Below are 27369 nucleotides of genomic sequence, written 5' to 3'. Positions count from 1 at the left end.
ATAACATTTTACTTTGCTCTGAAAAGCCACCATTTTAACTGTGAGCAACATTATTCTTCAAATGCAGAGATGCCATTACTAGCTTCAGGCTCCTGAATCAGGACAAACTTGAGCAATGTGTGTGTATCAACAGTTTTCTGCAGAATTGAAGAGAAATCAGACTAATTTTCTATAAGCATTGTTTCAGAAGTTATTATAGAACTGAGAAAGACACATTGAAAACCGCCGCAAATGAAAGCAAACTCTTTATTATACAGGCAGGCAAAACACTAATTAATATGCAACAGTGTAAGGAACTGAAGGAGTTAATGCCTCAAACATTAATCAATGGAAAACCTCAAGGACAAGTTATGGCCTTTGTGATTATCCCAAGGAAGTACAGAATGTATCCAAGGTTGCACGGCTCCACTCCACTGTGGCTGCATTGCCAAATTCCTTAGATAAGTCTCAAAGGAGAGAGACATAGACTGAGTAAAACCATATGTTCAGATTAATGGCTACACTTTAATTTACCACTATACCCTTGAAGAAGAGCTAAAAAGATTGATAACAGATAAACAACTGGCACCAGATGGAGCTAATTGCCCAAGAAGCAAGAACTGAGGGAAAAGTAAAGGTGGTAGTGGGAAGCACAACCACCAACTCAACTGGGCAAGGGGGTTGGTGCACGCCCATGCAGAATCCATGCTCTACCCTTCCCTCATCTCTCATAGAAATGAATTCATGGAATACCTGCCTCTCTTTGTCTAGTATGCAAATCAGCTGATAAGATGAACTTAAAAGGTGATATAAAACTTTGCTGGGTGTGCACCCACCACCCAGGATTACTGGACCTGAGACAACACTCAAACCTGGAGTGGTGATCTGGATACTTTGACTCCCTTTCTCTCCTCTCCTTTCTCTTCTTTCTTACAGATTTATCAACAAGAGGCCACGTTGCTTAATATCCTTTTAAAAGTTTAAGTTGTTTCTACAACAAGTAAAACATTTTAACTGGTTGTTTGGTGTCATTTCACCTTAATTTAACCTGAGGGGGTCACAGAATCTTTACAACTCCCTTGCCTACTAGTTGGGGTCATAACAGATTCAAAAAAAAAAAAAAAAAAAAAAAAGTAAAACTCATAGGTTGAGATAAGAATGGTTTCATAACTAAATAAAAGAAAACATAATGATATTAACAATAACAATAAAATATAATAATAACTGTAAGGCAAAGGAATTCTAATAAAAAAAAGAGAAATAAAACCCAAGAAAAGACAGGTGATGCACAATTGCTCAAAACATGCTGACCAACAACTGAGCAGCAATCCAACTCCCAGCCAGCTCTCTCCAGTTTATATACTGAGCATGACATTCTATGGTATGGAATACCACCTGGCCATGCTCCCTCCCAGTTCCTTGTACACCTGCTCACTGGCAGTGCATATGAAACTGAAAAATCCTCGACTTGGGATAAGCGCTACTTAGCAACAAGTAAAATATGGGTGTGTTATCAATGCTGTTCACATACTAAATCCCAAACACTGCACTGTACCAGCTACTAGGAAGAAAACCAACTCTATCCCAGCTGAAACCTGGTCAAAAAGTTACTGCTGTCCAGTAAGATGAAAGGAAAGCACTGAAGGAAAAGAAAGGGAATGTCTTTTCTGAAAACAAAAGAAAAACAAAACAGAACAAAAATACTTAGTGAAAAAAAAAGGAAACCAATGGACAATACCACATTCATGTTAAGTCAGAAAGTGAGAGCACTCTGTGTAGGGATCAAAATAGAATGAAGGACAATATCGTTCCTTTCTAGAGATTAAAGCCATTGGTTGAATATTTTTGCTGCCATATTCTTACTTGTTCCTATGAACTTAACAGACCTTTGAAAGACTAACTGAACAATAAAGCTAACAGTTATTTCTCTCATTACTCTGTCAGACACTGAAAAGCACTGTAAAACTGAGACTAATTATTTTGAGGATTCTGTAAAAGTGTAATTTCTACTAATGTTTTATTTGTGTAGCTTTTAGGACTCAAGCATGCAAGATGAGGAATGACTAAATCCCATTAAAACTCACACAAAAATTAAACCCTGAAGTGCATACTTTTCTTGCTTTCAAGACAGGAAGAAGCTAACAGATGTCAAGGAGTTGCAAATTCATAGCAGTTTGATCCCATATCTCCTCATTCACCTTCAAACTTCCTTTTAAATGTTGCTGGACGAGCAAGTAAGAAAATGTAGGAAAAACTGTTGTATTAAAGAGGCTGAAACAGTCTAGAGTGAAGCTAGTTGCACTTCTGCTTTCATACTTACCCAATATACTGTAACGGGTGACTCTGATGTATAACAATTCTACAGGTCGGACAGGTGTTGTTTTCCTCCAAATATTTCACTAAGCAGCTTCTACAGACTGGTAACAAGGACATTCATAATTAAAAATAAATAAAAGAAGCATAATGAAAAAAGTCACAGAAATGCACCTTACTGAAATTTACACAAAGTTCATTTTTTATGTCATGTAAGCATTATGTCTAATCATGTAGAATGCAGTTTCCAGTATCTTTCATTAATGTTCTTGATAGAGGAAAGTGATGCAATAGAATTAAGGCATCTGTACCTAGACAGAGTCTTCCTAATAAAGCATACAACACACAATTCCACTCTGGAATTTGCTAGAACAGCAGTTTCTAGCAGGTCAACATCATATTGCTTGCACCATTCAGTTTGAACAGATGATATTACAGAAACTGTATGTCATTAAGATACTAAAGCTAGCTGCTTTAACCATGGCCACATATAGAAGTGAAGTGTACACTGGCAATGAACTTAACACAACGGGATTATTCCAAAATCGTATACTTTTAAAAAGAACAGAAAACTTTCAAAAAGTGGATATTCAGGTGCTATTTATATTCTAACTTTCACACAGTACACTACAGCTAATCTTCCACCAACAAAAAGTCACATGTGCACAGACATTCAGTATGTACAAAATGTCTTGGTAGAAGTTGCTAAAGTCGTCATTCGTTATAAAGCTGTATGATTTTAAACTGTTTCCATATGCGTATACACAATCATCTGTATCTCATTCAAAGTAAACTATTTACACTTTCCTCTGCCCTCTTCCAGAAAGAATACTCTATTATTCACTACTACATGATATCCTGACACACTCGAAGTTACAACTCAAAAACACAAAGAAAAAAAAAAAAAAAAGAAAAAAAAAAGTGTGTGTATGAGTGAAATAGCTTTTTCTTAAACAGCAGCACTACATGAAATCTTGATATTAATGCACTCATTCTTATCACAGAGAATGAAAGAATTTCTGTAACTACAGGGCCATCTACCTCTCTGACAAGATTATAGTATAATAAACACCTGTTAATACAAAAAAAATATGGATTAGCAAATGAAGCATAGTAAATTTGCATTCTGTACTGCATTTACTCTATTTGTTGGTAGACATCACACCAAGCCTCGTAGCTTTGCATACTAAGCACAGATCTCACACAGCAGTCTGTTCCAGTGGAACTCCAGTGTAGAGGATCCATTTGCAAAAGTGAAGCCAAACCCCAGTCTTGCTAAGTCAATGAAAGCACAACTTCACAGTGGAAGCAGGAACAGGTATCCTGGGAAGAGTAAAGGGACACTGCTCAGTTGTGTAGGGATGGGGTGAGGAAGGCCAAGGCGTGGCTGGAGCTGAACTTGGCAAAGGGTGCAAAGAATAGTAAGAAGGACTTCTATATCAGCCAGAAAAGGAAGGTCAAAGAAAGCATACTGTCTGATGAACGTGACTGGCAAACTTAAAAATGGATGAGGAGAAGGCTGAGATACTCAACTTTTTTATCTCAATCTTCACTGACAATCTCTCTTCCCATACCTCTCAAAGTGGTTGAACCTCAATGCATGGGTTGGGGGATCAATGACCCCTCCACTGTAAGAGAAAATCAGGTTCATGACCACCTGAGGAACCTGAACTTAATAAGTCTATGGGACCTGACAAGATGCATCCCAGAGTCCTGAGGGAATTAGCTGATGTAATTTCCAAGTCACTCTCCATGATAGTCATGGCAGTAGGGTGAAGTCCCCCATGATGGGAAAAAGGAAAACATTGCACCCATTTTTAAAAAGGGAGGATCCTGGGAACTGACAGGTCAGTAGTCTCACCTGTGTGTCTGGGAAGATAATGGAGTAAAGCCTCCTAGAAGGTATGCCAAGGCACATGGAGGACAGGGAGGTGATTCGAGAAAGCCAGCACGGCTTCACCAAGGCCAATTCTTGCCTGACCAACCTAGTGGCTTTCTACAATGGAGTGACTACATTAGTGTCAAGGGACAAGCTATGGACACCATCTATCTGGACTTCTGTAAGGCCTTTGACATGGACCCCCACACCATCCTTCTGTAAATTGGAGAGATATGGATTTGTTGGATGGACTATTTAGTGGATAAGGAATTGGCTGGATGGTTAGAGCCAAAGAGTAGTGGTCAACAGCTCAAGGTCTGGATGGAGATCAGTGACCACCGTTATCCCTCAGGGGTCAGTATTGGGACCAGTACTGTTTAATATCTTCAGCAATGACACAGACAGTGGGATTGAGTGCACCCTCAGCAAGTTTGCAGATGACACCAAAATGTGTGGTGTGGTTGACACACCTGAGGGACAGGATTCCATTTAGAGGGACCTGGACAGGCTTATTTAATTAAGACCATGTGAACTTCATGAGGTTCAACAAAGCCAAGTGAAAGGTCCTGCACCTAGGTGAGGGGCAACCCCAGTGTCAATAGAGGCTGGGGGGATGAAGGGATTGAGAGCAGCCCTGCAGAGAAGGAGTTAGAGGATAGCGGTGGATGAAAAGCTGGACATGAGTCAGAAACATGGACTTGCAGCCCAGAAAGCCAGCCGTATCCTGGGCTGCATCAAAAGAAGAATGTACAGCAAGCCAAGGGAGGTGATTCTACCCCTCTACTCAACTCTCATGAGACCCCACCTGGAGTAAGCATCCACCTCTGGAGTCCTCAGTACAAGAAAGACATAGACCTGTTAGAGCAGGTCCAGAGCAAGGCCACAAAAATGATTAGAGGTATGGAATACCTATCCTATGAGGAAAGGCTGAGAGTTGGGGTTGCTGAGCCTGGAGAAGAGAAGGCTCTGGGGAGAGCTTATTGTAGTCTTTCAATACTTAAAGGGGGCTTATGAGAAAGATGGGGACAGACCTTTTATTAGGGCCTGTTACAACAGGATATGGAGTAATGGTTTTAAACTAAGAGAGGGTAGATTCAGACTAGATATAAGGAAGACGTTTTTTACAATGAGGATGGTGAAACACTGAAACAGGTTGCCCAGAGAGGTGTAGATGTCCCACCCCTGGAAACTTTCAAGATCAGGTTGGACAGGCCTCTGGACAACCTCATCTAATTGAAGACGTCCCTGTTCACCGCAGGGTGGGGGTTGGACTAGATGACCTAAGATCCCTTTCAACCCAAACCACTCCATGATTCTATGATAGCTTCTAAAACGACATTTTCCAGTATGGACTAGGTATACACTAAGCCTTCCTAAACTGAACTCGTCACAAGTCAGCTTAGGTTCTGGCAGGTTTATTAGTCTAAGCACAACATCCAAATAAATGCAACTAGATAGATTATGGAGGATGATGCAGTCTTCTAGATTGGTTCTTTTTTCACAGGGTGAAGTTGGGATTAATAAGCACTCCTGAAACTGGAAGTCCTAGGAGTATGGGACAGTCAATATGGGAACCATTCTAGGATCTGAAACAATAGTATTACTAGAGTTTTTCCATTACCTGAGATTTCCAAAGTCTCTGATCTCCATTTACCCAGATACTTGGGTACTGATTGTAGGCCTGAACTGAGCTGTACATTTTCTGGTTACTTTTACAATATATTTAAAAACATCAGAAAACTTTCATTAGAAAAAGAACAGGCAAGGTTAATCCTCACATTTTTTTAAAAAACAGTTTCATTCCTCTTGACTTTTCTCATTTCTATATCTAGTTGAAGAAATACAGTTTGTCTTTCATTGTCCTCATGAGCACACAAAACAGTATCTTTCATAACATACAAGGCTTTCCCTTTCATAACACAAGGACAGCTTTCACACATGAGCACTAATGAAACTCAAATTACAAATGTAAAGGTTTAACAAGACCTGCATATATCTGCTAACCTAGAATTCTAATCAAGAAACACATGTAAACCTGAAAAGACTTAACATTGAGTTACAACTAACAGAGTTTTTATCTTACAGGTCTGCCTATCACCAAGAAACTAAAGATACAGCAGAGAAACAAGGGAGCAAAAATGCTTGTTCTTCCCTGAATTCTGTTTTACAAAAGAAGTTGGCCTTGTCTCCCTCCAAGGGACTGGCCCTAGTCCTCCAAATGACTCTCAAAGTACTCAAGAACTACATTTACTGCTGAAGTGAAGAGTCTCTGAATGTCTGAAGGACAAAAAATTAGAGAAAAATGGAAAAGAAAATTGTACAGTACTAACTAGAAACAGAGAAAATTTCAAGGTAGTATAATTCAGCAGAGAATTCACGCTACTTTCAGGATAGATTTTGCAAGGATGCTTTTCCAGGGACATATATCACTAGCATTAACATACACAATACAAACAATGCTAACATGTATAAAGCTTTTTAAAAAAGGCAAGGCCGTGTGACCCTTCTCACAAAACTGTAATTCTATGGGACACACATTGAAGTAGTATTCTGAAAATATAAACAGCCAAAATAAGAGAAGGACAAGTCATAAAGAGAGAAAAAGAATATTAAAAAAAAAAAAACAAAAAACAAAAAAAACCAGACACTAGTAAGGAGCATTCCCTGGCTTCTGAAGCAAGCACTGTAGTACTATGGATTAATGTCCGTAAGCAAATATAAGAAAAGGTATAGATGATGTCAGTGAGGGGGTTTTGTGGGTTTGGTTGGGTTTCTTTTTAAAGAACTATGCAAAATGACCCTCTAGCTCTATGTCAGACATGTGAACTTGTTATAATACTAGTTTTGTATGTAATACTGTTAATAGCTGCAGTAAAGTATTTGAGGCAAAACTAAGTAGAAGTCTAGCTTAAGTATCCACCTTTCTCCAACTGGAGTCCCTTCCATGATGGAGCAGCTCAGAAAGGGCTGCAGCCTGTTGGGAGGAACTCATGTCGGAGAAAGTTTGTGAGGCACTGTCTCCTGTGAGAGGGGGACCACAATGGAACAGGGGGAACTCGTTCCAGAAGCTCCCCCCACCAAAGATTGAAGAAGCAGCAGCACTGACTGCACCCCCCATTCCCTGCCCCTGTGCTGCTGGGGGCAGGAGGTAGAGATACTGGGAGCAGAGCTGAGCCCAGGAAGAAGGGAGGGGTGGGGGGAAGGTGTTTTCAAGATGTGGCAATGCTTCTCACTGTCCTACTATGTTAAGTGTTGTTGTTAGTATCTGTAATAAATATATGTTCTTTTTCACCTTCTAACGAACCTGACTTTTGACCAAGACCATAATGGGTTATCTGCCCCTCCCGGTCCTATCTTGAATCTCAAGTCTGTCTTATTTTTCCCTTCTCATCACTGGAAGAGAAGGAGTGTATGATCAGCCGCATGGTGCTCAGTTGCCCTCTGAGCTCAAACCGTGGCAGATCTCTATACTCCAAAAACAACACTATGAAAATTAAGATGTGAAAGAGATGCAGAAGAGACATGAGAATAATCAAACTGACATAGGAAGCATGGCAAGAACATCACACTAATTAAAGCTGATGAACAGAACTTCTAAGTGAAATACAATGAAAAGGGTAATCTCTGACAAATCATGAGCATTTTATTTCCCCTCTGTAAGATATTTTATGTGACGAATAAATCCGCTGAGACTTTCAGTTTGTGGACACGAAGCCACTGCCACCAAATAATTCCCTTTCAACAAAGTTTATGACTATAAGTCATTAAGCTATTCAAACAACATATTAGCTTTATCAGAATAAAATACTGTTACAGAAGGATTTTAAAACTTGGGATCTTTGAAGTTGCATTGAAAATACTATTTAATAGACTAATACAGGTGCTTATCTCTGAACAGACAGAACTGCACAAATGGAAGCTCCTGGGTGACAGACACATTGGTAAATTTCAGGGATTCTGAAGACACATCTAGAAAAAGTACTTCTAGTAAAACCCTGTAATGTAGGGTGTAAAGACACTGATGTGGCTGCTACAGGGAATATTCAACATCACTACAGCAGGACGGCAAGGTTAATTCCTCAGCTGATACCAACTATGGCAAAGGAAACTGAGGATCAGAACAGATTCAAGACAGAGAATAGTTTTGGAATTACCACTTTGGACTATAAGGGTGCTTCTGCTCAAAAGGAATCTTTATGGATCTTTAGTTAGACCTGTGCTAATATGCAAGGTATCCATGACAGTGCTGGAAACCCTAGCACTCCTATATCCTACAGTGTCAACAACAAAGATGCCAGGATGGACTTACACCTTCAGTTTTCTTAAAGCCTAAGCCTTTTCAAGGGCTTGCTCCACCGAAGTGAAACTAGAAATTCACAACTAACATAACAACAAATCTTGTCACAATGTTTTTGAACAAAAGCTTATTTCTAGTGTATGATATAATATATTTATTCTTTATCAAGAAACTACGTCTGCTTTCTTCAGAGGAACAGGAGAACAAGAGATATTTGGTAGGCTCCAGGTGGAGAACATATGCTGTGTCAGCTGTCACAGAAGAGAAATAGGCATTCCACATTCCTTCAGTAAGAAGTTAGACTGCATTACTGCATTAACTGCATACATTACCACTAATTGTATATGGCTTCTAGTTTGTGCAGTACAACTTTAATGTTCTCTTCAATTGCTCTATTAAAAAAGCAAATAAATCTCTTAAAAAAAGCAGTGTCTAGTAAAGCACACATTATGTTGGCTGAGGCACAATGGATTTTTTAATTTCAACTAAAAAACATTAAAACGTATTTAAAAAAAAAAACACACAAAATGAAACAAACAAAACCAAACCAAATTTATTTAACTTAATTATACTTCTACTTACAAGTATGTAAGCATTCTGTTACAGTAGTAGCATCAATCAGGTATCCATTGCACAGACGACAGGTTATATGGGCATTAATATCCCAAAGCTTAATCTTTCTCGTTAGCATCTTTGGTGTCTGCAGAAAAGACATATCATAAAATAACACAGCTGTAGTGATCAGGTAAAAGTCATTTGGGAACAAATGATTAACTAGAATTAACCCTGAAGGTATGTTTATACAGCTTTAGGCTCTCATATACTGTGTATGTGCATGTAATAGCACTAACTTTTAAAGGACCTCACGGAAGTGAAACAATGTAAAACCCACACTATTTTGCAAGTCAAAATTTCAGTAGCATAGAAAACAGTCTTTCTAGCATGCTATTAAGAAGTTCCTTTACTAACCTGAGGACTTGGATTTAAGGTGAGCCCCTACTATTCTAGTGATCTAAGTCACCACATTCAGTCCAGTAATAGGGAAAAAATCACAAAAATTTGGAGAGAGAAAATCCTCAAATCAATTTGAGAATCAAAAGCATTTTGGTAATTGAAAGGTCAAAATAACTAGGCCTAATTTGGCATCATAGGTTTAACCACACTTTTAAGTGTTTGCCTTGTGCCAGTATGGTTAAAGCATAATATTGCAGCTGTGTCTCAACAACAGCTGAAAAGTGTACCTTCTGAAATCTGGTTTTATTTAAACTCAAGTTAATTAAAGAACATATTGCAAACTAGTCTCACTGACAAGAGATACACTTTGTTGCACTATGAAATTTGAGCTAGAAATATTTTCTCTCTTCAGAGCAAAGGATGGCATAACCACCATTAAAAAGAAGAAAAAGCAGAAATTAAAAATCAAAGATCTCACTTAACCTTTTTTTGCAGCAGCCCCAAATGATTTTAGAGGAAACACCACACAAAGCCCGTGTCTTAACAAAAAAACTGTAACCTTTTAACTATATTTTATTTTTCACAGTATATTGAAAAGAAAATTGTACTGTTGCCATAAGTTGACAGCATTCAAGTTAATTAATAGAGCAAGCTAAACATGCTTACAACTTATTAATACATTTGGTTGCTACAGTGCAGAAGTCACTGAACTACACTGTTTTCCATTACAGTGACTTTACTGTACCTGCCTCACAAATGCTAGTTTTCATCTAGCATAGTACAGAATACATTTCAGAATTTGAATTGTGACACGTGTTACCCAAATTTCACATAGAAATATTGTAACAAGGTTGTCTGATTTTTAATGTAATTTGTAATATTATTTTTCTATGTGTAATTAAGTGATACTAAGCAAAAAGAACTATCAAAAGGCAAACTTTCACACTAATCTCAACTATACCAGCACTGAAAAAGTACTTTATATTCCATTATAATCTATGGAAGTGCACACGCAACAGCCACAAGTTGAAATCTGCAGTATCCTATACAAAAATGTCTAGGAAGACTTCCAGCTCTCATGGCTGAGAAGTAAATGACACAAAAATCAAACTTAATTAATGGTGTTTGAGATTTCTTGATTAAGCTAGTGACTAGCCATGACAGAAGAATGAAAGCACAACTGGCTTTGCAGTATACAAGATAGGTCAGAATCTACACTAGGAAACTGAATTACTTTTCTAAATTGTATTTTATAGATTTATTTCTAATCAACTGAAAACTAGTCACCTATCAAACACTTGGAAGTTAGTGCTCAAGGCCTCCAGTTAAAGAAGCTACTGCATGAAGTAACTATGGCAAAAGAGAAGAGCTATTCAACATCCCTCTTTAAGAAAAGAGTTCAGGAAATGGCTTAAAACCATCAGTTAAATAGAAAGTCAGGACACTGGAAAACATAATTCATTCAAGGCAAATGAGAAATTAAGATACAAAGATACTTTAGAAAGTCAGTATCAATACAATTCTAGTTACTTGCCTAGGCAGAAATTCAGGAAAATGTGTTCAGGATCACCACTGACTGAATACAAGCACTAATAAGGCAGAAAAGCCAAATGTATTAGAGTGAAAACTAAAGCAAAAAATTTTTTTTTTTCTAGAAAAAGCATGACAATTTTTCTCCACTATGTACACAGTGGAAACAAGCACTGCCACTCAAAAAAAAAAAAACCTGCAACAAACAAAAAACAGTTCAGATGGGATATAACATTACGAGAACAATGAATGAACCATACAGTGAAGAAGGCAGAAATACTACAAAATGTCAATAAAGTCCATTGTGTCAGAAAAAGAGGATAGCAAAGATAATACACACTTCACTGACTGAATGGGAAACAAAATCATTGTTTTTGGCAATGCAAAAAAACATCTTCTAGAACATCCAGGGCAATCCTGCCAAATCAATCTTATGAAAAATTCATACATCTGTGCTGGGTTTGTGTGGCAGGGGTTTTTGGTAGTGGGGGAGAGGGCTATAGCAGTGGCTCCCTGTGAGAAGCTTCTCAAAAGGTCCCCAGGCTCCAAGTTGGACCCATCTCTGGCCAGGGCCAAGCCAATTAGCGACAGTGGCTGCACCTCTGCAATAATGTTATTTAAGAAGGGGAACCTGGGCGGGGTGGGGGGGTTTGGGACTTGCAAGGAGGACGAATGCCCAGGACAGTGGAAGGAAAGAAGCAAGCAGGGGGAGGTGTGCTGGAACAGAGACTCCCCTCTGCATCCTGCAGTGAGACAGCAGGGCTGCCCACTCCGCTACTCATGGAGGTCCCCAGTGGAGCAGAGGCCAACCTGAAGCCTATAGAGGAGCCCACACTGGAGCAGGCATCTGCACTTAGTGGAAGCTGGGACTCTGAGGAATGAAGGCGGCCCTGCTTCTATAGTTCAATGCTGGGAGGACTGCAAGACACAGGGGTGACCCATGGCAGAGCAGCATGGGAATAGCTCACACATGGTAAGGACTCACACCAAAGAAAGTTCATGAAGGACTGTCTCCTGTGAGAAGGGAGCCATGTGAAGCAGGGGAAGAATGCAGGGAGTGCTCCCTGCCTCCTTGAGAAGTAAGGAGTGGTCAACTGACCGTAGCACCATTCCCTGCCCCTGCACTGCTGGTGGAGGTGGGGGGGAGGGAGGAGGTAGAGAGATCCGGAACAAAACTGAGCCTGTGGAAGAAGAGAGGGGTTGGGGGAGGTGTTTTTAAGATATGGTAATGCTTCTTCACTGTCCCACTCTGTCTGTTAAGTGCTGTTGCTAGTTTTTGAATTGAAATTATGTTCTTCTTCTTCCCCTAACAAGTCTGTCTTTTGCCCTTAACTGTAATGGATGAGTCAACCCTCCCTATCCTCATCTCAATACTGAAACCTATTACTTTATTTTCTCCTTCCCATTCCTGAGGGGGAAGGGGGGAATGAAAAGCATCTTGATGATCAGTTGCCCTCTGGGCTCAAACCATGACAATATATTTAAAGAATGACACAAAAACCCTCTCATTAAACGTTCACAGAACAGAAACCGGGAACTATTGGAAGAAGCAGCAGAATGGGAACAGGTTTTTCCGGGCATCAGACACCTCATTTTCAAAACAAGACAAAACGTACAGTAGGAGATTTCTCCAGAAGGCCTGGCCCATACTGCTATCTTGCAACTGCTAGAACAAGATAATGATCTCTTCTCTGCATATGCAGAGGCCCAGACAACGTAGCTTCAACAGAACTTCAATCTCCAATAAGCAACGCAAGTTTTAAGGTCTGTAAGCAAGTTGTCAGCGTCAGAGTCCACTTTAGCCTGCATCTTGTGCAACTGAGACCTGTGTCCTCTAGTCTCAGGAGGAAGAAGAAAATTTGAATGCCTCTCATTTTTCAAAACAGTTAACCTGTAACAATAGGAGGCTTTATTAAAAATAAAATAAATAAAAAATATAAATTTCAAAAAGGCCAGACCAGTTCATATCTATTTAGGAAGGAATGGAGGAGCTAACAACAAAATGGCATATTACCAAGATGTCAGTTCAGTTAGACAACATATTTAAAGACTCAGACTTAGTAGACAACTTGAATTACTTCCCAGATGGAAAGAGAAAAAATAAAATAGCAAAACTATAGAAGAAATAGAACTAACGTTACAGCCTAATATAAGAAATTAAATTAATTAATAACAGCAACAAATTAAAAACATAAAGTAATTCCACATTCATCACCTATCTGTTCTGTACCACTTCAGATGAAAGTAAATAACATAATTGCAAATTTCAGCACCGACTACTTTTTTATCATTATTAATGTATTTGAAAAGGATACACAGTCATACTACAAAATATGAAGCTAACCTATCATTCACAGTGTATAGGAAGAAACTCTGCATGTGGGATAATGGCTAACACAGGATGCCTTCCACATTCCTATCTGGAATATGCTAACAAATATCACCTAGAAGGGGTACTAGTATATTTGAACCACACATCCTCTCTTGAGAAGGAGTCCCAACATTCCCATGTTCCTACAGCCTACTGCCAAACAAAAGTTACAAGTCACTTTCATCATGTAAGACAGCCAAGTTCTTATCACTCCACCAAAAAAAAACAGACCAAATATACTATACACTGAAGTACAGTGCTGTAGGAGGAAAAGTGTGGCTTAGATCTGAGAAGTAAACAGAAGGAACAAGAAATTTCCAAGACATTAATGATGACAAGAGTATCATAAATAAATCCCCAAGGTCTATTTCTATGTCATCTTAACTCCATCTTAATTATTATAAAGATTACCCACTATTTCAACACTGAGTACAGTAATGATTTAAAAATTTATTTATTAAAATTTTAAGTTTTTATATCACTCTAATCCACTTGCAAATTTAAGTTGAAATATTTGAGTTCACCAACCAAGCAACTGAAAACATAGTTAATTTTTTTTAACTGCTGGGCTCCCATGAAAGCAAGATTGCATCTAACCTGAAAAAAATCTCAGTATCCTTCAGAAGTCTCAGCATCTGTTTTTATGATTTAGGTAGCACTCTCAACGAGCTACTTTTACCATATTAACATGTAGTAACATAAAGAAAGGAGAAAAAACATGTTTACCAGATACTGGATTTCTCTCAAAAAATTCTGAATGAAGTGACACCCTTCTGCTCAGACTACTGACAATTTTTGCACGTACAATTAATCCATGTTCATAATCTCATACAAACTGGATCTAAACAGCAAGACCACACAGTGTCCAAAACAGGAAGTTTGACTAAAAATCATCAAGATTAGCCAGCTTGCTTTAACCAATCTATTTTTCTATTTTCTAGGCAAATATCTTCCCTTTAATACCTTCCCTTTGAAAAAGAGAAGATTTTTCCAAATCTGAACTCCAGGTGGTAACTTACAAAAACATCATTTTCCCATCTCTCAAACAGTGATATGTTGGAAAGAAAGCTAAAATTGAATTCAGAAACTTCCAAAACAAGTAATCTAACGTTAAAAAGAAAAACAACAGATGTGAAAAACCATCTCTGAATACACATTCCCAAGCAAGCTGTCATGGGCTTGAGTGGTGGGGTTTTTTGGTAGCAGGGGAAGGGGGCTATAAGGGTGGCCCCCTGTAAGAAGCTTCTCAAAGCTCCCCCAGCTCCAAGTCAGATCCACCCCTGCACCAAAACTGAGCCAATCAGCTGCACCTCTGCGATAACGTATTTAAGAAGGCACATGGTGATGAGCAGTGGGACTTGTGAGGAGGAGTTGCGGCAGCTGCGTGAACACCAAGGTCAGTGGAGGAACAGAGGAAGAAAGGAGGGGGGAGGTGTGCCGGAGCAGAGACCCCCCTGTATCCTCTGGTGAGACAGCAGGGTGGATACCCCGTGCCATCCATGAAGATCTATGGTGGAGCAGACGTTGATTTATGGCATGTGTTCCATTTCGCATGGCTGATCAAGGTGCTGTGCCTGAAGAAGGCTCGAGTCTTGTGGGAAAAGGTAGCCCCACTGTTGTAGTTCAGCGCTGGGAGGATTGCAGCATGCCGGGGTGTCCCACACTGGAGCAGCTCAGGAAGGGCTGCAGCCCATGGGAGGGACTCCAGTTGGAGAAAGTTGGTGCCCCACGCTCGAACAGTGTAAGGAAATGCTGCAACCAATGGGAGGGACTCATGTTGGAGAAAGTTTGTGGAGGACTGTCTCCTGTGAGAGGGGAATCATGGTGGAGCAGGGGGAAGAAGTTCCAGAAGCTGTCCCCCTTCCCTCCCCCCACTCCCCCCCCCAAGATGGAATAAGTGGCAGCACTGACTGCACCCCCCATTCCCTGACCCTGTGCCACTGCAAGGAGGAGGTAGAGATATCGGGAGCAGAGCTGAGCCCAGGAAGAAGGGAGGGGTGGGGTGTAGGTGTTTTCAAGATGTGGCAATGCTTCTCACTGTCCTGTTCTGTTAAGTGTTGTTAGTATGTCATAAATCTCTGTTCTTTTTTTTGTTCCCCTAACAAGTCTGCCTTTTGCTCGTGTCCATAATGGGTGATCTGCCCCTCCCAGTCCTATCTTGAATCCCAAGCCTGGCTCATTTGTCCCTTCTCATTTCCGGAACAGAACGGGGAGTGAGTGGCTGCGTGATGTATGGCTGCCAACCAAGGTCAAACCACAACACAAGCTTACAGTTTAAGAGCATGGAAACATTCAGACAGCTGGATAAAGCACTGAGCAACCTTGTCTGACCTCATAGCTTACTGTGCTTTGAGCAGCTGCATTACAAGATCACGTGATATCTTTTCCAACCTGAATTATTCTACAATCCTAAGAGTTTACTACACTATTACACTACCTTCCCCAAGCCATGTGATAGGCAAGCTGAATTTCTTACTGTTTTGACTGCTCTCAAACTGCTTATTGAGTATTTTAAGCAACTGTTATCCAGTCATAATCACATAGACGTCAACTCAATGAAATCACCATGAGCTCAACATCTAAACTTGATTACTTTAAAAAGAAAATGGCATAATCATGTTAAGGTTAAAGTCACACACACCAGCTCGAAGTAATATTAGGAGGGGACAATAAGTTTAATGTTCCAAAACACCATCCAGGCATAAAAAAAAAAAAAAAAAAAAAAAAAAATAAAAAATTAAATTTAAAAAAAGCAAACCAAAACAAAAACGTATCCGCAAATTAACACTTCTTTGTAACAGTGACTATATAAACTCACTAGACTGTGCAGGAGTTAGTATGAAAACCAAAGTTCTACAATAAACTGAGACTATTTGTATTTGCCTTATTTGTAATGTAACCAGTCACCACGTAGAAGATGCATGCCCAAGACCTTCTGAATCTTTCACAGAACTGCAGTCAAGTTCAGAAGCTGAAGTCTCAAAGAAAGTTATCATTCTGTATAAAAGCAAGCAATCTCAAAGGACAGAGCAGAATCTAAACATTTACAATGTCATTTTCTGAACCTAATAGCCCCTTTTTCACAGTTGAACACTGCAAACCTTAGGTTCCCATAAAATCTCTATGGCAGTTAGCATACATCAGAAATATACCTTAATTTAGTTTTTAGAAAGCCAAAGCCAAGCAAGGCAACTACTGTGGGACACAGTGGTTCATTAGTTTTTCTACACTGAGTTACCGGATTAAATAGCAACCTACTACAGCAAGCAAGATCAAATAAACTGTAAGAATTGTAGACTCTCAATCCACTGATTGAACAGTGACATTTGATAAAAAATTCAAGTTTCTCACACTTTACCTAACCAACAAGTGAACACTAGAGCCAAAGCACAATTCTCCCTCAAAGCCATGCTTCTGAAATAGGAAGAAGTGACTCTAACTCCTCAGATCTATCACAAAACACTTCTCAACTATGTATGCTTCTATTGTTAAAAAAAAACAAAACAAAAAAAAAAAAAAAAAAAACAAAAACAAAAACACAACAGAACACGCCAACCTGAGCCTCATCTGATTTTACAGGAAATGTAAAATATAAAAAAAGTGACCCCTCAAAATGTAACATAGATTTACTGGATATTATTGAATAATGTAGATTGGAAATAATCTCCAAACTATTCTCAACCAACCTTACACCCAAAGTAGGCCCACTTAAATTGAGTTGCTGTGCACCTATTCCTGCTACATTCAGAAAAGCTTAAAGAATGGAGAATCCACAGCCTCTCTAGGCAATCTGTTCCACGGTCTGACAACCCTCACTGGCAAAAAAGTGCTCACATTGCCTCGTAGGAATGTCCCGTGTTGCAACATGTGTGCAATGACTCTCATCCTATGAGTGTGCCCCTCCAAGAACACTGCAGCACCATCTTCTTTATTTCTGTCCACAGGAGTGTTGAAAATAGCAATATCTTCCCTTACTCTTAGCATCATTTTCTTTACGGTCTTTGTAAACACAGCATAAAAAACAGCAACACCAGAATCCCCGTCAATAACTGGAAAGCCATGTTTAACCCAAGTTGTTAGAATTTCACAGTGGGAATTATTTTTTAATCAGAACAAACAAATTGGCACTTTACTGATTTAGAGAAATGGAAAACCTAAAGTTTCAGGGATCTGAATCAAGCCTAAAAAGGAATTAAGAGGTTCTGTTTAAAAAAACAATTAAAACAATGAGAGCCCTGAGAACACTGAGTTAGACCAATGTTTCTCTTAGAAAGACAAACAAAATCGACTTTCCTAAAATCTGCCACTTATGAATCCTGAAAAGGATGGGAGACATAACAGAAGAGCTATTCAATTCAATTTAGAAGAGACCGTTTTCCTAACAGCTGTAAAGCAATTAATTATTCAGAAACAACATACCAACAGTGGAGAGAGAAGAGACTGTCTCCTTAAGTGCTGGAACATGAAACCCCAAACACACACACACACACACACACAAAATGTTCCAAACATCCAGCTAATATGCAAAAATGGTCACTTGCAAAGACATTAGTATTTCTTCATCTTGGTTCCAACTGACATTGTTTTACACCACACTGATGGCATAATGTCAGCCTCTCACTGTCTGGTAAGTCTTACATCACACCAGGAGGAAGTGAGTGAAGGCAATTACATAGGCAACTGGACTATATTCCCAAATAAAAACCAAGCAAACAAACAAAACCCCACACACAGTCAGGAGATGTTGGCAGGGGAATATGCACATGTCAGATAGTCCTCTGCTTTTGTTCATGTTATGCTTCATCCACTAAAGCAGTGTTCTATTAAGATGATCAAGCAAAAAAGTAGGTATTATAGATATCTCAACTAAAACTGGGTCACCAATAAAACAAGCCTGAATGTCTCTGTGCAAGCTTTCACCTTTCAGAAAGACTTCAGTACTGAAAACTATTATTCATGCAAGTTTACAGAGACGGCCAGCAGATGGACTCCTTAAAAGTATTGATTTATAACTTATACATCCACTAGTCAGGACTATTTTGGCCTACATGAGGCATACCTCTTAAAACAGCATTCCTTTTCAGAGTCTGCCATCCAGAGACCTGAAAAGACAGAAAAATAGTCTGAAAATTAACATCCAACATTCCTCAAAACCCAGCTGCCACAAAGAAATACTTAGCTCACTAAGTTCACCTAAAACTATCAAAGGATCTATATGATTTTAAGGTAACAGCAGGGCAGGTGCACTTCTGAGTAAGAAAAAGAACAGCGGGAAAGACTGTCAGAATTAGATCTTCGGGGGGGGAGAGAATGTAAAACAGTCCTATGAAAGGACACACACAGACAATGAAAATTACTCAAAAATCCAAGTAGTCCTGTCATCATGTGATGGCAAAATGAAAATAAGTTAATTGTCTTCATAAATGACAGGGAAAATGACCGAATAAATAAGCAGAAACCTTGAACCGCAACCTATGGACTAACTACTGATCAGTCTGTAAAAGATTTTGGATTGCAGATCCGTGGTCAGCTGAATATTATTCTGTTTTCAAGTTATATTTGTAAGTAATCTGCTCTTTGTATCTTAGGTTTCAAAAAATACTTTCATTCAAATAAATAATTCATATTTGTAGAATCTCTATATATTTTTCCAAAATAAAACTGTATTTAAAAAAAAAAAAAGACCTCTGCATCACCTTTAGCCAGAGGATAATCTCTCACAAACAGGTTGACAGAAGGCAATTTTTCTTATTAAGCTGATTCACACAGGAAATACTCAGATGTTACAGAGAGTAAAAAGTCCTACTACTTCCACCTTCCTGTTCTGAAAAATCAAAGGCATAGCCTGTAGTTACTGATTTTACTGTTCTGTTGCTAAGGGAATTATAAGGACAATAATACAACAAGATATTAATGATAGCACTAGGTGAGAACAGTTCAGCACAATGCAAATAAAAATCTCTTAGCAATTCCACTGTGAACTCCTCTGCATTTGGAAAAAAAACAAAACAAAACAAAAGAAACAAACAAACAAAAAAACAAAAAACAAACAAACAAAAAAAAACAAACAAAAAAAAAAACCCAAAAAACTATTAACTGAAAGCAATTCAGAGAAGTACAAGATGCTCTTTTGTTGGAATCCACAAAAAAAGTCCTCATGGAGGCCCTCATATGGACAGAAGAAACTACAGAAGGCATTTCTCACAAAAAAAGATCTATTTCAGCGGCTTATCACCACTCCAAGAGCACATCACAACATTAACTTCTGAATAACAGCCTTTCAAAAGGAATTGTCACACATCTTCCCTCACTGCTATTGGAAGCGGACAAGGTAACACTTTTGTTCAGCTAGAAGAAGAAAGCGGCACTCAACATGGAAGGAAAAAGCCAACAACTATATCAGTCCTAAATCACCATCACATTCTTTATGTTCTACCTGGATGGTTGTTGGAGACCAGGCAAGTGGCTTGGTCTACTGATTCTGCACACTAAGAAGTCAGAAGCGAGTACTAATATTCCAAAATGGATTTTTCTTTAAAAGACTGTTCAACTGTTATGATTGCTCTTCATAACCTGGCAGATTATCAAACTGTAATTCTCATTTGTACCACCTAGCTTTGTAAAGTGAAACAGTAAATTACTCATACCAGGTACAAATCCAGAACTGTAGTGAATGCATGTAAAGATTTACAAACCATTACAACCCTGCTGTATTTCAAAAGGATAAGCACACATGTTTTTCTTTTGCTGAAATAAAGTGTAATAATGTTACTTCATTGAAAAACAGGAGTATAGTGCTCACTGTGGAAGGACCCTGAGCAAAAAACTATGTGGCAGATGCTAGTAATTTTGCTGAATAATTACTGGAAGCTACTAAGGTCATACAGCACTGAAAACTGAATGACAACAGTAATAGAAGCAGTAGGTATGCCTCAGTTCACGAGGACAGTGACATTAAAGTCACAGCTTTAAGAATAAAACATTACAACAGTGGAACTTTGTTCAAACCCAAAACTTAATGTGAGAAAGAAAATTTTCAAACCTGATGTTTATGATGGTCTGGCTTATGCCAGGCATAAGCCTCACACACTTGTTAGTAGCTGCACGCAGATGAAACCAAGACAAACCTAGGTCTACAACAAGCTGATTTAAACTATAGAAAAAAAGGCAGTCCTTGCTATGGCAACCAGTTTAATTATTCTCAAAGACATACTATAAATATTGATAAATTAACTATTTAAATATTAATTTAAATAGTAATATTAAATTCCTAAAGATTATTAAATATTTTCAACTTTAACATCTGCTTCCATCTAATAACAATCTACATTAGCTGCACAGGCCTGCAAACACCTTATTCCATCGAGATAGGATCCAAAAAAGGCTCCTGACATTCTGAACATAACCATGTAACTAGAGAACTAATGCCTGGTTAAAAGGGAAGTCTAATTCACACTTTCAGCACATTTCAACTGAAGGCAGTGTTGCACGGTCATCAGGTCAGATTATGAAGACATACAAGCACAGAATCTGTGCCTCTTCAACTAGCTGGATTAAAACATAAAAATAGCCTGGTGTAATCAACTGCAATAGAAAGATGTATGTTGTTAATGGCTGAACTGACAGACCTCTGTTCCATAACTAATTTATTTAGCAGTAACTTATTAAAATAATACTGACTTGCAACAGATCAAAATAATTAGGTCTAAGTGAAATTAATTAAAAATGCCACCAGCTTAATACTAAGTACCTTGCACTTCTGCAAATCTTTCCATCAAAGAACAACATAGTTATGAGTCAGAAATTTATTTCAAGAGAACAGAGAAGTCATAGTCCTACTTTCACTGCTAACAAGGTCAATACAGCCTATACAGTACTTTAGAGAATCATGAGGATACTACTTCTGGTAAACAACTTAAGATGTAGGAGAGATGGAAGGATAAAGAAAACAATAACTGTAGTTGCTGTGGGTTCAGATATTAAAGTTGTTTATTTCAACTGTTGTCAGTTTTATGTTGCTGAATTTTTACTTTCGAATTTAATGTGTCGGCCATTTAAAAAAAGAGAACAGTAACTTCAAACATACTATCAGTGAGAAGGTTGTGCTGGGTTTAGCAAAATGCAATAACAGAAGAAAACTACCAAATTGAATTTAAAGTATTACAAGCTTCAAAAAATTCTTCATGTTGTATTTGTAAAGCACTTTAATAAGAGAAACTGCTAGAAACAAAAACCTTTTTGTTGAGCAGAGATAAGCTAAAGATTTAAATTTGCTTTAGCAAGCCAATTTATGATTAACAGCCCACATGCAGCCTTTTATGACTTACTTCAACCACATAATTATATGTTAAGGCAGCAAATGTATCCGTGTCCACTTTTTAGTATCATGCCAGCAATTTCTCATCTCAGTAGAACGTCTCACAAATTGTCTTCCCCCATTTCTGGGAAGTTATTAACACCACCAGATGGCACCAGTGGCTTAACTTCAATACAGCAGGTATACATCTTAGTAACACAGAAAAAGAAGGACACACCCCACCCCATAAACAGAAAAGGAAAATAAAAACCTTTACACATTTGTTGTCTCTGTCTTCTTAAAACAAAGATCTACTAAGCACAAACACAGCATGCAGTTAATGTGAATCGGTACATAGTATTTTGACGTTCTTGTGAAACCAGAACTACCCCCACAATACAGAGACTACTATGCTTCCTGATGCATTTGTTCAGGCAGTTTTGATGTTAAGTTTATCTTCTGTTGAGTGGAATACTGCTTTTCAGTTCTGTGCCTATTTCATGGGTGTGCTCAACAATCTGCAGAGATCACATCACATACACACTCACTGACAGGTCAGGTTTCTCCAGTTCCAGTGGAAACTAAGGTATTAATTTTTCATCATCTCAGAGAAAATAGAGGAGGCCGGCAAGAATATTATACTTTTTTTTTTTTCCCACTTTTTTTGAGTATTTGCCTCACTGTTGCATGGCTAAAACACTACTAAAAACTGATATAAAAACTGATATACAATTGGTCCCAAAGAAAGATTTAAAATCATCTCATATTACTTATAGGAATGAGTGCCATACTCTATTACAATACTCTTGCAAGGAAAACTATTTGCTTTCCAGCCTACTTAGAGTATCTGTTCTTTTCCTCTGAAAAAATTCAACAGTAATGATTGATTTCTCCACTGGTAAGCACTCTGGAGGTGAAAGGCAGAGCACCAAAGGAGACTTAAGGGAAAATCAGGCTGCACCTGGCAGCCTGAGATGATCCTGCAGCAGCTCCAAGCCACCAGATACAACAGGTTGAGAGGCTGAGCACATATTCCCAGTAGGCGCACACACACACACACAGAGCACACATCTACAACACATATACACCATAGCCAGTGACAACAGATCAACCAAGAGAGGCACACACAACATGCATATGAACACAAAAAGCACCAGCAGCCTAACCCTGTTTCCCACTCTGGCTGAGTAGAATGGAGGTCCACTAGTGAGAATATATACACATATGTACAAGGTGGATCTCCCCAAGCAGCTGGAGTCAGAGCTCAAGTCTGCCCAGTAGCTGTCCGCTGGATCCCAGTCTCCACAGTTGCTGTCACCTGAACATACATGCCTTCGAGGCCACTGCCCCACTCCAGTTACTGGAACAGACTGGTGTCTGGTTACTGGCACACACATGCATACACAAAGCTCACTGGTACTCTCCTGCTCCCTCTAGTAGTTCCCTGCTCCACCTCCCACCATGGTCTCACAGTCTCAAAGGCACACATACATACAAGGGGTTGAGAGTCCACTGCTCTCCCCATAGACAAACCACTGTGGTCTTGCCCTTAGAGCCACACATTCATCAGCAGCCTCACCCTTACAGAATCCCCAGATCCCACAGTGTCTTGGCAGCCAGCTGGACTCAGTCACCCAACAGTGAGCTCCCCTTCTGGTCTCTCCCTAAGAGAGGCACACATGCCAGGCCACTTCACCTACACACAGGCTAGTCTGGCTTGCTCTTCACTAACACTCACTGTAATTGTTGGCACTATAGAGACATGGGCTTCTGATTTCTGGTCCTACCCCACTGCCCGGTTTTGCTCACTCCTCTAGCTGCTGGCAGTCAAGCACATAGTCCCTCTGGCCTGCAGTCCCACTCCAGCTGTGGTGTCCAGACCCTCACTTGATCCAGCTCCTGGCACCATGGATGAACAGGCCCCAGTAACCTTGAGGCCCCACTCCTTTTGCTGGCACTTAAGTCACCTTGTGTTGGTCTTTCCAGTAGCTGGCGCCCTGGGTCCTCCGATTCATGCTTTGACTTGCAGTTACTGGCACTCAGGCCCCCACAGACACACCTGCACACAGAACAGCACCCTTCACCCAAGGAGTTAGAAAGGAATTTAAGAAGGTAAGGGAAGGGATCTCACCCAGAGTAAACTTGATGGATTTAAGGAGTGGGCCAATGTAAACCTCAAGAAGTTCAACAAGGTCCAGTCCAAGATCCTGCACCTGAGTTGGGGCAATCCCCGGTATCAATGCAAGCAAGGGGATGAAGGGATTAAGAGCAGCCCTGCAGAGAAAGAGTTGGTGATACTGGTGAGCAAAAAATTGAACATGAGCCAGCAATGTACACTTGCAGCCCAGAAAGTCAATTGTATCCTGGGCTGCATCAAAAGAAGCACGTCCATGTCCTGGGTTGAGTGAGTGGTGGAGATTTTTGGTGACAGGGGAGGGGGCTATCGGGGCGGCCCCCTGTGAGAAGCTTCTCAAAGCTCCCCCAGCTCCATGTCAGCTCCACCTCTGTTTGGGAAATTGAGCCAATCGGCTGCGCCTCTGCGATAACGTATTTAAGAAGGGACGTGGTGACGAGCAGTCGGACTTGTGAGGAGGAGCTGCTGCAGCTGCATGAACACCAAGGTCAGTGGAGGAACGGAGGAAGAAAGGAGGGGGGAGGTGTGCCGGAGCAGAGACCCCCCTGTATCCTGTAGTGAGACGGCAGGGCGGCCCCCCCCTGCCACCCATGAAGATCTATGGTGGAGCAGACATTGATTTATGGCCTGTTGCTCCTGCTCAGCTGATCAAAGTTCTGTGCCCGAAGAAGGCCGGGGTCTCATGGGAAAAGGTAGCCCCGCTGCTGTAATTCAGTGCTGGGAGGATTGCAGCATGCAGGGGTGTCCCACGCCGGAGCAGCTCGGGAAAGGCTGCAGCCGTGGGAGAGAATCCAGTCGGAGGAAGTTAGTGACCCATGACGGGGAAGTGTGGGGAACGCTGCAGCCCATGGGAGGAATTCAAGTCGGAGAAAGTTTGTGGAGGACTGTCTCCTGTGAGAGGGGGACCACGATGGAGCAGGAGGAACAAGTTTCGGACACTCCCCTCACCGAACATGAAGGAAGTGGCAGCGCTGACTGCACCCCCCATTCCCTGCCCCTGTGCCACTGGGGGAGGAGGTAGAGATATCGGGAGCAGAGCTGAGCCCAGGAAGAAGGGAGGGGTGGGGGGAAGGTGTTCTCAAGATGTGGCAATGCTTCTCACTGTCCTACTCTGTTATGTGTTGTTAGTGTCTGTAATAAATGTATGGGTTTTTTTTTCCTTCCCCTAACGAGTCTGCCTTTTGCTCGTGATCATAAAAGGGGGATTTTCCCCCATCCCAGTCCTATCTTAAACCCCAAGCCTGGCTCTCTGTCCCTTCTCATTGCCGGAAGGGAAGGGAGAGAGAGGTGCTGCATTGTGATTGGCTGCCAATCAGGCCTAAACCACAACAGTCCAGCAGATCAAGGGAGGCAATTCTCCCCCTCTACTCTGCTCGCACGACATCCCACCCGGAGTATGTTCAGAGTACAGCTCTGTGTCCTTCCATATAAGAAAGACACGGGCCCATTACAGCAGCTCCAGAGGAGGACCACAAAAGTGATCAGAGGGACAGAACACCTCTCCCATGAAGAAAGGCTGAGAGTTGTGGCTGTTCAGCGTGAAGAGAGGGCTCTGAGTAGATCTTATTGTAGCCTTTCAGTACTGAAACGGGGCTTATGAGAACGATGGACAGAGATTTGTTACCAGGGCCCATAATGACACGACAAGAGGCAATGATTTTAAATTGAAAGAGGGTAGCTTTAGATTAAATATATGGAAAAAAGTTTTTACCACTGAGGGTAGTGAGACACTGGAACAGGTTGCCCAGAGAAGTTGTGGATGTCCCAGCTCTGGAATTGTCCAGGGTCAGGGGCTCTAAGCAACACCATCTAGTGAAAGATGTGCCCATGGCAGGGGGTTAGACTAAATGACCTTTAAGGTCCCTTCCAACACAAACCATTCTATGATTCTAAGCAAAGTAAATGTGAGCTGTTCTTCAGCCCTGCAAAAAGGAAATACTTAGACAAGGGGTGCAGAACACAGGCTGGATCTTCATCAGGAACAATTCTTTCAAGAAGTTATTTCTCAGATGACCAATAATCAAGTATTATTTTCTCTCTATAAGACTATCAAAATAGAGCATTTCACTGCATGCTTAGAAATAGTTATCTCTCTTTAGACTCTCACAGCAATGCTTGTGGAGCACATGAAAGCCAAACCAAAGTAAATTGCTGACAATTAGATACATACTTCAGCTACAGTTCAGAAAGTAAGAGAAATAGATATGCATGATGCAACTTTATTTTCATGTACCCAGGTCTAAGATGGTACAGATGATCCCTAAGGAAATCCAAGGGACAATCTGCTAAACAAGCATTCTGTGAAGTTTACAGTTTTGTATTTGCAGTTTATTTGTCCCAAATAAAAAAAAAAAAATACAATAGTCATCAAGCCTGGAAGTCATCTGTGGTGGTATCAGCTTATAGGGCAACCGAGCACCACACGGCCGCTCACATACCCCCTCTCTCCCCACAATGAGAAGGGACAAATGAGCCAGGTCTGAGATTCAAGATAGGACCAGGAGGGGCAGATCACCCATTATGGACACAAGTAAAAGGCAGACTCCTTAGGGGAACAAAAAAAGAACAGAGACTTATGACAGATACTAACAACACTTAACAGAGCAGAACAGTGAGAAGCATTGCCACATCTTGAAAACACCTACCCCCCACCCCTCCCTTCTTCCCGGGCTCAGTTCTGCTCCCGATATCTCTACCTCCTCCCTCAGTGGTGCAGGGGACAGGGAATTGGGGGTGCTGTCAGTGCTGCTGCTTCTTCCATCTTGGGGGGGAGCGGGGGGGAGCTTCTAGAACTTCTTCCCCCTGTTCCAGCATGGTCCCCCCTCTCACAGGAGACAGTCCTCCACAAACTTTCTCTGACATGAGTCCCTCCCATGGGCTGCATTTCCTTACACTGTTCCAGTGTGGGGCACCAACTTTCTCCAACTGGATTCCCTCCCATGGGCTGCAGCCCTTCCCGAGCTGCTCTGGCGTAGGACACCCCAGCATGCTGCAATCCTCCCAGCGCTAAACTACAACAGCGGGGCTACCTTTTCCCACAAGACTCCAGCCTTCTTCGGGTACAGACACCTTGATCATCCATACAAAACAAAACACATGCCATAAATCAACGTCTGCTCCACCATAGATCTTCATGGATGGCACGGGGTATCCACCCTGCTGTCTCACCAGAGGATATATGGGGGTCTCTGCTCCAGCACACCTCCCCTCTCCTTTCTTCCTCCGTTCCTCCCCTGACCTTGGTGTTCACACAGCTGATTGGCTCAATTTTGGTGCAGAGGTGGAGTTGACTTGGAGCTGGGGGAGCTTCAACAAGCTTCTCAGAGGTGTAAACCCCTATAGCCCCCTCCCCTGCTATCAAAAAAACCCACCACTAACTCAAACCCAAGACATCATCGTATCTATTTTTTAAATTCCTTTAAAGCTAGACCAAACACTTTCCCTCCTTTTCCAAATCCAGAACAGCCTACCAAATCTACTTAAACACAGGGTAAACCTCCAAAGAATAACTCAGCTGTGGTATCTTTTACTCTGTGTTCTGGAAACTGGAAACATGTGGGAAGAATATAGCCTCTCAAAGCTCATGTTATCTTAAAATATGACATTTACTCTAAAG

At 40.6% G+C, this 27369-nt stretch overlaps 1 protein-coding gene across 12 annotated transcripts in view; it reads right to left on the bottom strand.

Annotated features, from left to right (window-relative positions):
* The window catches only part of PCGF3 (polycomb group ring finger 3), a 65871-nt gene that overhangs the window by 12669 nt on the left and 25833 nt on the right, over positions 1–27369 (bottom strand). For 9 of the 12 annotated variants that reach the window (XM_032981770.2, XM_032981764.2, XM_032981808.2 and 6 more), the window contains 3 exons: positions 18383–18425; positions 9051–9168; positions 2300–2396 (listed from right to left, as the gene is read on the bottom strand). In XM_032981770.2, the coding sequence (XP_032837661.1) occupies positions 2300–2396; positions 9051–9159 (206 nt within the window). In that variant the 5' untranslated portion in view covers positions 9160–9168; positions 18383–18425. Of the gene's footprint in view, positions 1–2299; positions 2397–9050; positions 9184–18382; positions 18426–23750; positions 23827–27369 lie in introns of those variants that run through there. The other 3 variants (XM_032981846.2, XM_032981825.2, XM_009973776.3) reach the window with 3 other exon arrangements.

This window comes from Tyto alba, unplaced genomic scaffold, assembly GCF_018691265.1.
Source record: "Tyto alba isolate M040663 unplaced genomic scaffold, T.alba_DEE_v4.0 Super-Scaffold_13, whole genome shotgun sequence".
Lineage (NCBI taxonomy): Eukaryota > Metazoa > Chordata > Aves > Strigiformes > Tytonidae > Tyto > Tyto alba.
The sequence above is the reverse complement of the archived record's forward strand: the minus strand, read 5'-3'. Positions and strand labels throughout refer to the sequence as shown.